The sequence below is a fragment of the Mobula birostris genome, chromosome 16, assembly GCF_030028105.1.
Source record: "Mobula birostris isolate sMobBir1 chromosome 16, sMobBir1.hap1, whole genome shotgun sequence".
Classification (NCBI taxonomy): domain Eukaryota; kingdom Metazoa; phylum Chordata; class Chondrichthyes; order Myliobatiformes; family Myliobatidae; genus Mobula; species Mobula birostris.
Window position 1 is genome coordinate 58,558,000 of NC_092385.1, and position 12,049 is coordinate 58,570,048.

The following is a 12,049-nucleotide window of genomic DNA, read 5'->3' on the forward strand; positions in this document are numbered from 1 at the left end:
CTGACTCAGGCAGTGCATTCCACGCACCAACCACTCTCGGAGTAAAAAACCTTCCTCTAATATCCCCCTTGAACTTCCCACCCCTTACCTTAAAGCCATGTCCTCTTGTATTGAGCAGTGGTGCCCTGGGGAAGAGGCGCTGGCTGTCCACTCTATCTATTCATCTTAATATCTTGTACACCTCTATCATGTCTCCTCTCATCCCCCTTCTCTCCAGAGAGTAAAGCCCTAACTCCTTTAATCTCTGATCATAATGCATACTCTCTAAACCTGGCAGCATCCTGGTAAATCTCCTCTGTACCCTTTCCAATGCTTCCACATCCTTCCTATAGTGAGGCAACCAGAACTGGACACAGTACTCCAAGTGTGGCTTAACCAGAGTTTTATACAGCTGCATCATTACATCGTGACTCTTAAACTCTATCCCTCGACTTATGAAAGCTAACACCCCATAAGTTTTCTTAACTACCCTATCCACCTGTGAGGCAACTTTCAGTGATCTGTGGACATGTACCCCCAGATCTCTCTGCTCCTCCACACTACCAAGTATCCTGCCATTTACTTTGTACTCTGCCTTGGAGTCTGTCCTTCCAAAGTGTACCACCTCACACTTCTCCGGGTTGAACTCCATCTGCCACTTCTCAGCCTACTTCTGCATCTTATCAATGTCCCTCTGCAATCTTTGACAATCCTCTACACTATCTACAACACCACCAACCTTTGTGTCATCTGCAAACTTGCCAACCCACCCTTCTACCCCCACATCCAGGTCGTTAATAAAAATCACGAAAAGTAAAATGCCATATCATGACCACCTTTAACAAGAGGGTGCAACAGCCTAACCTTGATATTCAACGACAAAACCATCACATGCTACCCTCAAACCTCAGTCAGCATTTACCAGAAAGTCAACTGGACACACACAAACGTATATAGCAAGGTTGCAAGTCAGTTCAGAAGCTTGGTCTGGTGCAGCGAGTGACTCACCTCCAAATACCCAAACTGTCATTTACAAGGTATCAGGGATTGGATTTCGGAAACCAGTGGTGGACATTTATTTGCAAACACAGCCTCGACCCCCAACTCCACCCACAGAGACACACACGCACATACCATACACACATACATTAACATGCACACAAACACATGGATGTCCATGCACTCACGCACACAACACACAAACCACACATGCATACGTACGCACACGTGCAGACATGCACGCACACACATACATACACGTATACACACACACACACACACACACACACGGGTATTTATGTGCATACACACACACCCCTCCCTTTGCATGACACAATTTCACAACGAGGACGAGTACAGCCACTGCCCTGGTTGCGGGAGAATGGGGATAGTTCAGAGGACGCGCAATAGGGGGTAGAGTAGCCGGAGCGTCCCTTTAAGACGTGTGGGAGGGAGTTATTGCGGCAGGTGCAGCCTCCGGCTCCCGGCTCGTCCCCGCTGCCGCAGCCGCTCGCCGCTGATTGGCTGAACGCCGTGAACAGCGGATAAATTGCGAAGGGACGGCAGCGCAGAGACAGGCGTTGTGGAGAGAGCACTAACCGCTGCTGCTGGGACCCTGTCGTCCTGTCGGGTTCTGCGGTTTTGTGGTAAGTGCCCCAGTCCGGGTGACCCTGGCACCCACTCTCAGCGGGGCTGCTCTCTCTCGCATCCCTAACCTTCCCTCCATCTCGCTGATTTCCCCCACACTTTGTGTCTCGCTCCGACCGGGCACGTATTTCCACTTCCTGCGTGGTACCTCTTGTCACACACTATCCGTCTTCACCACCCCCTCCCCTCCCCACCCCGCTCCCTGGTCTGTCTTCCCTCGCCCTCTTCCATCTCCACGGGCACGTGTGCGTGTGCGAGAGAGGGATTTAATGCGCAGAGTTTGCTGTGAGTGAGACGAACCCTGATAGATTGATGTGTATGTGTACATAGACTTTCCCCAAGTTACAGGACCAGGTCTCAGCCGGCTGGGGAGTTGAAGTTGCGCTTCAGTAGTTCTACAGTTGAAAGACAAAGGATCTTCTGGCTGGTTCTGTTTTCTGTTACCTGCTCCCTGCAGATGATCATCTTGGAAACAATTTGACCATTTGGGAGCGGGATGGAAGGCGAATTATTTCAGATTTTTGTATTTGTGATACCTGTTAGTTTGATAGGACTACTGTCTAATTAGGACTGATGGTCAAACTCTGATGTTAAGGTCACTACAGATTATAGTTTGGACACCTCACTCTGTTATGTTATGAAAGAACTGTCGGGTGGAGGTGCTTAAACCTATTTGCGGTTAGGTTTTTGGCTTTCATGTTATTATCCATATCATTAATATAACTGACAATGTTATTAATGTGACAAGCTTACAAATGACGCTAAAGTTGATTGTATAGTGGAGAAGGTGATCTAACATTACAACAAGATCTTGATCAACTGGGCCAGGGGTCTGAGGAATGGCAGATGGAGCTTTAATCTGGATAATTGCAGAGCTGTTGCATTTTGTTAGGACAAACCAGGGCAGGGTTTGCACAGTAAATAATAAGACAATGGGCAGTACTGTAGAACAGAGTTAGGGAACGGATACGATTCTTTGGAAGTGGAGACATGGGTAAGATGGGGTGGTGAAGAAGCTGTTTGGAGCTTGCCTCCAGTGGTTGGGATATTGAGTATGGGAATTGGGACATCATGTTACAGCTGTTCAAAATGTTGGTGTGGAAGTTGCAGCAAGGCAAGGGTTAAGATGTCCATGCCCGGAGGCGTGGGGGGTGGGGAGAAAGTTTTTAGAAAGGTCTTTGAAAAGCATAGTTTCTGTTTGCACAGTAGGAGCCTGGAGCCATGAGAACTAATTGAGGGATAATTACTTTACCTTCAAAGTATCATTGGTTGTTAGCTCATAGTGTCTGTTGACCTTAACACCTCCATTCATCTTGCAAATAAGGAATTTGAACACAGGCAAGGTTACCACATAGTCAATATCTGTAACTGCTAATCAAAACTGTTTTTTTCTGTTCAGCCTTCAGAACAGTGTAGTGACAAGGGGCCACACCAGTAAAATAATGTGGTTGAGGAGTCCAGTTAATCGGCGACAACATTGCTGAGGCCCATTGTGAAGGACTGTGTTGAGTTCTGGCTGCCCTGCTGTAGGAAGGGTGTCATTAAACTGGAGAGGCCCAGAAGGAAGGTGTGTGAGGATGTTGCCTGGACCAGAGGATTTAGGTTATAATGATAAACTGGAATTTCCATCCTGCCACACCTCCCCAAGGATCCTTCGAGGTTTAGGGGTGACCTGATCAAAGTTCAGAGTAAATTTATTATGAAACTACATATGTCACCATATGCAACCTTGAGGTTCATTTTCTGTATGAAAATATAGAAATATTTAAATATTATATAAACATTTATAAAATCATGAAGGGCGCAGATAAGGTGAGTAATCGTAGTTTTCTCCCCAGGGTCGGGGAGTCCAAAACTACAAGGCATAGGCTTAACATGAGAGGAGAAAGATTTTAGAAGGACCTGAGGTGTAACTTTTTCTACACAGTTGTGAATTTCTGGTGTGAGTTGTCAGAGGTGGGTATAGTTGTATTTAAAAAGGCATTTGGATGGTTCCAAGGGTAGAGAAGATCGGATGTGGGCCAAATGCGTGCAGGTGGGACCACCTCAGTCGGGGCTAGAGCAGCATGAGTGAGTTGGGGCCAAGGGGCCCCTTTTTATATTGTATATTGCTGTGACTTTGTGTCATTATTGAGTTATAAAATGATGGAATTGTTGGACTGAGGGGGTTATGCCAGTTGGAAATGCCAACCTTGACTGTTACCAGGCCAAATCCAACTGGGTATCAGGTGCCAGATGAAATGGTCGATACTACTTTCTTGTTTCTATGCTTCTAAATACTCTAAATGATAGACTGAATGGCCTGCTGGCCTTTGCCTGGAGAATGGGGACATGGTAGTGTAGCAGTTAGTGCATCACCAAACAGTGTCAGCCAGCAATTAATGATCGGGGTTCAATGCCGCTGCTGCCTGTGATCATGTGGGTCTCCTCTGGGTGCTCCGGTCCCCTCTGGGTCTCCTCTGGGTGCTCTGGTCTCTTCCCACAGCCCAAACACATACGGTTAGGGTTAACAAATTGTGGACATGCTATGTTGGCACTGGAAGCCTGGCGATGGTTGTGGACTCAACACAATCTTCACTGCTTTGATTAGACACAAATGACGCATTTCACTGTATGCTTTGATGTACACGTGATGAATAATGCTTATCTCTTTATCCCAGGGTGGTCTTGGCATTTCTAGTCACTCCTGTGTTTGACAGCCAGCCTGGTATGCAGGCGGCTGATGAAGAGCATCTCCATGATGCCTGATCTCTGGGGTTCAGGAAACTAGGCCTGCCTACCTATTCCAAGAAAGGAGAGAGGTTGTGGGTTCAATTCCCAGTTGAGAGATGAGAATATTTAAAAACAAGTGTAGACTGGCTTCTTGGTACGGCACTGAAGACATGCTGCACTGATTCATGCTATGTTGGGATAAAGTTTTGCATTTGTGCTGTCAGCTGGATGTAAGGGATGGCAAGATGACAGATGATAGCAAAGGGGGAGCATTGGTATCTTGGCTGATGTTTGCTATATGTAAATCCTTCGCACAGCATCGCATAATTTGGTCACTTCATACTGCTCTCTCTGTGATTTATGTTGGCTGCGAGGTGGCTTCAGCACTTCCTGTCTAAAAATAGTGATTATCTCCTTATGTACTTCAGGTATTCTGGGATTTAAGCCTGAAGCATCGCAGAGTAGCATCTGTGTGCCACTGAGTACAAGATCAAATATTCGCTGTACAGAATGGATGCTTTGACATGCTGTGCAATTTCTTGTGCATTGGAGTATAATTTATCTGACATTTCCAAGTGCCAGACTTGGTTGTGTAGTGTTGAGGTGTTATCAGCTTGCACTGCTAAACCAGAATGTTGTGAGCTGTGTACTGTGACTCGTTTATAAAATGTAAGGCATTGTCCTCGCACGATGGAAGATTAAGCTGAATCTGAAGGGCTTTCCTGCCACTTTAAAGAAGAGTACTACACCAACATAGAAAATTGAGAACTACAGCACAGTACTGGCCCTTTGACCCACAATATAGTGCCAACCTTTTAACTTACTCTAACATCAATCTAACCCTTCCCTTCTAGATAGCCTTCTGTTTTTCTACCATCAGATGCCTATCTAAGAGTTTCTTAAATTCCCTGAATGTATCTGCCTCTACCACCACCTGGCAGGGAATTCCACACACACCACACGTTTTTTTTTAAAGTCCCTCTGACACCCTCACTATACTTTCCACCAATCACCTTAAGATAATGCCCCCTTGTATTAGCCCTAGAAAAGTGTTTCTGGCTATCCACTCAATCTATGTCTCTTATCATCTTGTACACCTCGATCAAAGGTGAGGGGTTCTTCAGTGTAGAACAGATTGATCAGATGTGTGTCTGCAAGCTTTGTTTAATTTGTCTCAGAAGTAATTATCTTGAGAGCTGTGGAGAGTTTCTGGGATGAAGGTGCTTTGTCCAGGAAAGACCCAGATGGTGATAAATTGTTGGGAGGTACTGTTAATGTCTTGCTTGCTACAATGGTTTTGATGTGGATGCATTGCCAAAATGATCTGCTAGTCTTGTACAATGGAGGGAGGTTGGGGTCTGGGGCCTTGGCTAATATTTTTTTTCCCCTCCACTGAAGTTGTCAGGCTAGAACTGGAGGTCGGAGGTGAAAGGTAAGGTATTTAAGGGGAATCTGATGGGGAACCTCGTCACGAAGCAGACGGTGAGAGAGTGGAATGAGTTGCTGGCAGAGTTTGATTTCAGTATTTAAGAGGAGTTTGGATAAGTACATGGATGAATGGTCAATGGTCCAGGTGCAAGTTGATGGGTCTAGGCAAGCATAGTTGAGCATGGAGTAGAAGGGCCGAAGGGCCTGTTTCTCTGCTCTAATGCTCAGCCTCTGATGTTTGGAGTAATGATGGAACGTGTCCTTTCAGAGGGTCCTGTCATGTTCTAGGTCCTGTTTCATTTGCCCGGCAACTGCTGTTTACTATGTTGTCCATGGAGTTCAGTCTTCCCCAATATGAGGCGTGGATGGTGTGTTACCCGTGGATCGCTTTAGAGATGGCAATGGGGGGGGGGTGCATCTTTTTATGGGTGGGTAGGGGTGTGAACACCCCCCCCACCCCAGCCGTACATGCGACTCCGCTGACATTTGTAAAGTCAGCCTTCACTGGCACCATCAAGGTTTTAATTGGATTGAAGTGCTAATCAGTTGGTGGGCTTTCGTCACTGACAGACTTCTGAACCAGGGAATGTATGTATCTGATTCCAGGATGGAAAAGGTTGCTTATGTTTATGAGGCGCTGTTGGGTCTAACCATGAGATATAGGAACAGAATTGGACCATTTGACCATTGAATCTCCACCATTCAATCATAGCTGATTTTATTCCCCCTCTCAACCCTATTTTCCTGCCTTTGGTGCCCGTAATCAAGAACTGTCAACCTCCACTTTAAACATTCCAATAACTTGCCCTTCACAGCCAAGGAATTCCACAGATTTGCCACCCTTGAGTTAAAGAAATTTCTTCTTATCTCTGTTCTAAAGCTGCAACATTTATGTACTCAGACCTGGACCATATTTTTTGTGTGACTGTTTTACTGATATCCAATACTGTATATGTGCTTGCTATTTTGTATGTGCCTTGTGCTGTGTATGACTGTTGGTACTGTGTTATGGACCTTGGTTCTGGAGTAATGCTGTTCTGTTTGGCTGTATTCATGTATGGTTGAGTAACAGGTAAACTTTAATTTTACAGGGATGTCCTTCTATTCTGATGCTGTGCCTTCTAGTCAGACTTTTTCCACTATAGGAAAAAATCCACTCCATGTCCACTCTATCTCAGCTTTTCAATACTCAGTAACTTTCAATGAGATTCCTCCCCCCCCCCCACCCCTGATTCTTCGAAGCTCTGTTCCTCGAATGTTAACCTATGGGTCTACTTCTATGCTCTATTACTCTCACTATCTAAATGGAGAGGGTCTGCAAGTTTCAACATGGTGAAACATCTGGATTTGGCATGCACTTGGACCCAGGTGTGGGCAATAACTGGAGCTGAGCGAGGGTTGAGATTTGTGAGGTGGTTAAAGGCCATGGGGGCAAAGGGAAAGCTCATTTGAACTAACTAATAGAAGGACTGGGGAGCGCCCCAGGTCTGAGGCAGTGTTCAGAAGAGGTAATTCGCAGGTCACTGGAATCTGCATTCAGCAGTCCAAGACCTGAAGTTGACCTGGGATAAGATCGAAGACCCTGGGCGGTGTCGCCGATGTTACTTAATGTTTTAGAAACAGCTTCTTCCACTCTGCCATGAGGTTTCTCAATGGTCAATGAATGCTACCTCACTGTTCTGCTCTTTTACACCATTTGTATTTAATTTTATGTATTTATGATAGTAAGTTAGTAATTTTTTAAATGTATAACACTGTACTGCTGCCACAAAACAACAGATTTCAAGGCATATGTCAGTGATAATAAAGCTGATTGATTCGCTTTTCAGTCTCCGTATGTGCAGCTGCAGCTAGTAAATCGCATTAAGATGCAGAGGGAGGCATGTAATTTGGCCCATTAGGTCTCTGCTAGCCCACTGAGAGCAATTCCATTAGTTTCTCTTATTTCCTTACAGTCCTACAGCTTGCTCTGTCTCTCCTATGTCGATCCAACTCCCTTTTGAGGGATGTGGTGGGTTGCTGAGCTCGCTCCCCTGGTCTCTGCAGTGTTGTATATTTCCCTTCTGATTCTCTCACCACCAGCAGCCACTTAACCAACCATTCATCTTTGGTACGTGGGTCGAAACCAGGACTCCAGAAGACACGCACACAGTCACAGGATGAATGTGCAGACTCCATGTGGACAGTGCTAGAGCTCAGAATCAAGCCTAGGACAACGAACCTGATGGGCTGCATGGCCTAATTCTGCTCCTATGTATTGTGGTGTTGAGGCAGCAGCACTAACTGCTGCACCACTTGGTCGTTTTGTTGTCTGCTGTTGTAATTTTTGGAGCATTGCTGCCGATTTGCAGAGAAATTTGCATATGCTGGATAATCTGAGTGCCAATTGTTGGTAGTGTCACTGGGGAGAACAGCTCATCTGTATAATGGAAATATTGGCAAGGAGTGTTTGGCATCCTTGGTTAAATGTATGCAAAAGGCTGTATTTACAATCCCTTCAGTATTACTCAAAGTCAAAGTAAATTTATTATCAAAGTACACACTGAGGTTCAGTTTGCTGTAGACAATTACAGCAAGATAAAGAAATGCAATTGAATTTATGGAAAACACTATACATAAACAAGGACTGACAAATGATCAATGTGCAAAAGAAGACAAATTGAGCAAATAAAAATGAATATTTCTGAGAACATGAGTTGTAGGGTCCTTGAAAGTAAGTCTGTAGATTGCGGAATCAGTTCAGATTTGTGGTGAGTGAAGTTATTCACGCCAATTCAGGAACTTCATGGCTGTAGGGTAATAACTGTTCCTGAACCTGATGACGTGGGACCTACGGCTCCTGGACCTGCGGCCCAATGGTAGTAGCAAGAAGAAACATGGCCTGAATGGTGGGTGAATGATGCTGCTCCTTGTTAATGTGCTCAATGGTGAGGAGGGTTTTGCCTGTGATGGACTTTGGTGCCCGAGTGGGACAAGAACCCACCGCATTCTGTCTGACCCAGAAGCATGTGAAGTACCCAGTGAGTCACAGCTGAAGCAGTTAAATGACTCCTGTTAAATGCTGCCTTTCTCTGCAGGGAGTTTTTTTAATGCAGGGGGAGAGTCTGCAGTACAAAGGCCTGTTTGTGAAGAAGTGTCTTCAGACAGTCATGATGCTTGACATTTTGGTGGCTGAAGCCTTTACATAAGCGGCTCTAATTAAAGCGTCTTGCAAGCCGCCTCCTTAACCAGAGGGTCCTGACCAATGCTAGCTGGAGGGAGCGGCCAATTACGAAAGGTCAGCAGTTTGGGACAGGATGTGTGGGACTGAGGAATGTGAAGAGGTCACTTGTAATCGCCAACAATGCACCATGCTCAATGGTCCACTGTGAGCTGTAATTTGCAGGTCACAAGGGCACCCAGGTCCTACATCCTGCACCTCACAACAAGGCTTTGCATTCATGTCCTTTCCGGACTAATCCATTGCTGGGTTGTCACTGTGGGTGGAGGACTGGTTTGCCTGATGATAAAACATCAGCAGGAGCAGTGAATGCCCTGGTACTACTAATGGGACTGGGCAAAAAATAATACCCAAGGAAGGCTGTTGTTTGTTGAGTTGTGGTCAGGGCCTTGCAGGGTCGAGGTACAATTCAGAATGTTTACAGCGAAGAAGGAGGCCTGTTGGCCCATGAGTCCCCACTGGTTCCACATTGAAACATTCCAGCTAGTCCCACCCCACCCTGCAAACTCTTACCTTCCAAAAAGGAGCCGATTGCTATAAGTGAATTTGTTTCCTCTGCAGTGTCCTCCAGATTGACCATGTGTGCTTTGTTTAAAACGAGAATTGGATTCTTCAGCCAATCTCCTTTCTTCTGTCTTCGAAGATAGATAGCCTGTTTTGGGTTTGGAGGAGTGTGAGTGTGTCAGGGTCCATGAAAAGTTCTTGGCAAGTAGGACTTGAGAGAATCCCGAGGCATTCTATACACACAACAAGAGCAAGAGAATAACTAGAAAGCAGGACCACTTGAGGATAAAGTAGGGAACATGTTTTTTTTTAGATGGAGGATGTGGGTGAGGCCCTAAATGAGTACTTTGCGTCAGTATTTACCAACGAGAAGGATGTGGAGGGTAGCCAGATCTGTGTAGTGTGCTAATTTGCTAGGGTATTTTGAAATAATGAAGGAGGTAGATAGATACTTCATTGGTCCCAAAGGAAATTACAGTGTCACAGCAGCATTTGCAGTGCACTGATGCACAAATCTACAAATATTAGAAGAGAAGTAAGAAAGAATAAAAATAAGTTGCCTCAAACAGTCATCACTTCCCCAGCTATAGATTGACTCATTATAGAGCTTGGTGGCTGGGGGTAAGAATAGCCTTGTATAGTGCTCTTTGGAGTAGTGCAGTTGTCTTAGTCTCAGACATCCCACCTCTCCCGGAACTTCCGGGAGTCTCCCGCATATTAATAGTGGCTCCCTGATGCCCGCAAATTATATACAATATCACGGAAATCAATTTTTTTGAAAGCGAGCGAGAGTGACCGCGAGAGAGAAAGCAAGCGAGAGCGCTTGAGAGCGCGCGAGCGACCATGAGAGAGCGAGAGAGCGCGCCATTGCAGAGTGTTCCAAAAAAATATGAAACGTACATCACCCCAGACTACACTAAAGTGTACCCCTGCCTAATAGGGGTCAAAATAATGACAGTGTTGCTCGCTGCACTGTTTGCAACAGTGACTTTTCTATTGCCCATGGTGGGTTAAACTGTAAAAGACGTGTTGAGGTGAGTTTAATAGGTGTCATTCGTTCATTAGCATAGCTAACGTTATTTAAACTAGCTGGCTAGCTGCTAGGGAGCTACTCTGTTGCAGACATCCCACCTCTCCCGGAAGTCTCCCGCAAATTGATGGTGCTACCTCCCTGAAATGAGTTTTTGCAGGGTGGGATGTCTGTAGTCTATTACTAAAAGTGTTGCTCTGTTCAGCCAAGGTGGCATGCAGAGGGGTGAAAAATATTGTCCAGAATTGTCAGGATTTTCCATAGAGTCTTTGTTCTACCACAGCCTCCGGTGTGTCCAGTTTGACTTCTATAACAGAGCCAGCCTTTCTAATCAGTTTATTGGGCCTGTTGGCATCACCCATGGTGATGCTATTGCCCCAGCACACCACCGCATAGAAGATGCAGCTTGCTTGAAGAAAAGCAACATAGATTGAGTGGGCAGCCAGAGACTTTTTCCAAGGGCAGAAATGGCTTGTTCAAGGAGATGTGATTGGATGGAAGTGTAGAGGGGGGATGTCTGAGGTAAGTTTGTGGTAGAGGCAGAGACATTAAGGATATTTATGAAACACTTGGATGATCGAACGTTGGAGGGTTGTGGGTGGGAAGGAAGGGTTAGATTGATCATGGAGATGGTACACATTGTAGGCCAAAGAGCTTGCGCCATGCTTGGTGTTTTGTGTTCGATGAACTGGGCTTGCTTTGCTGCTTGGTATGTTCTGCTTTGTTGTTTTGCGCGATGCTCTGCCAAGCGTCGTGGACATTGTGTTGGCACCAGGTTGTGTGGCATCACTTGCAGGCTGCCCCCACCCAGCACATTCTTGGGTTATATTGATTGTTAATGCAAATGACACAATTTACTGTGTCAGAATTGGGTTTATTATCACTGACAAATATCGTGAAATTTATTTTGAGGCAGCAGTGCAGTGCAATACATAAAATTATTAATTACGATAAATATTAAGTAAGCAAAAGTCATGTTTTGATATACATGTGATAAATTAATTTGAACCTCCTGGGCCATGGCTGCCGGAGGGGATCTGTTCCTTTGTTACCCTCCTGACTTGAATGTACTTCAAACCTTTTGGGATTCTCCTTACCAAGGTCTTTTCATGCAGCACACACAAAAAATGCTGGTGAACGCAGCAGGCCAGACACAGGAAGAGGTACAGTTGACGTTTCGGGCCGAGACCCTTTGTCAGGATTATCTGAAAGAGGAGATAGTAAGAGATTTGAGAGGGGGAGGGGGAGATCTGAAATGATAGGAGAAGACAGGAGGGGGAGGAATGAAGCCAAGAGCTGGACAGGTGATTGGCAAAAGGGATAGGAGGCTGGAGAAGGGAGAGGATCATGGGACGGGAGGCCTAGGGAGAAAGAAAGGGGGAGAGGAGGCCCAGAGGATGGGCAAGGAGTTATAGTGAGAGGGACAGAGGGAGAAAAAAGAGAGGGGAAAAAAAATAAGGGATGGGGTACAAAGGGGAGGTGGGGCATTAACGGAAGTTAGAGAAGTCAGTGTTCATGCTATCAGGTTG

General features: G+C 45.6%; 1 protein-coding gene across 5 annotated transcripts in view; it reads left to right on the forward strand.

Annotated features, from left to right (window-relative positions):
• Window positions 1–1,539: 1,539 nt before the first annotated feature.
• pcbp4 (poly(rC) binding protein 4) overlaps window positions 1,540–12,049 on the forward strand; it is a 94,433-nt gene continuing 83,923 nt past the window's right edge. For 4 of the 5 annotated variants that reach the window (XM_072280704.1, XM_072280707.1, XM_072280705.1 and 1 more), the window contains exon 1: window positions 1,881–1,911. In XM_072280704.1, coding sequence (XP_072136805.1) covers window positions 1,896–1,911 — 16 coding nt within the window. In that variant the 5' untranslated portion in view covers window positions 1,881–1,895. Of the gene's footprint in view, window positions 1,626–1,880; window positions 1,912–12,049 lie in introns of those variants that run through there. The other variant, XM_072280710.1, reaches the window with a different exon arrangement.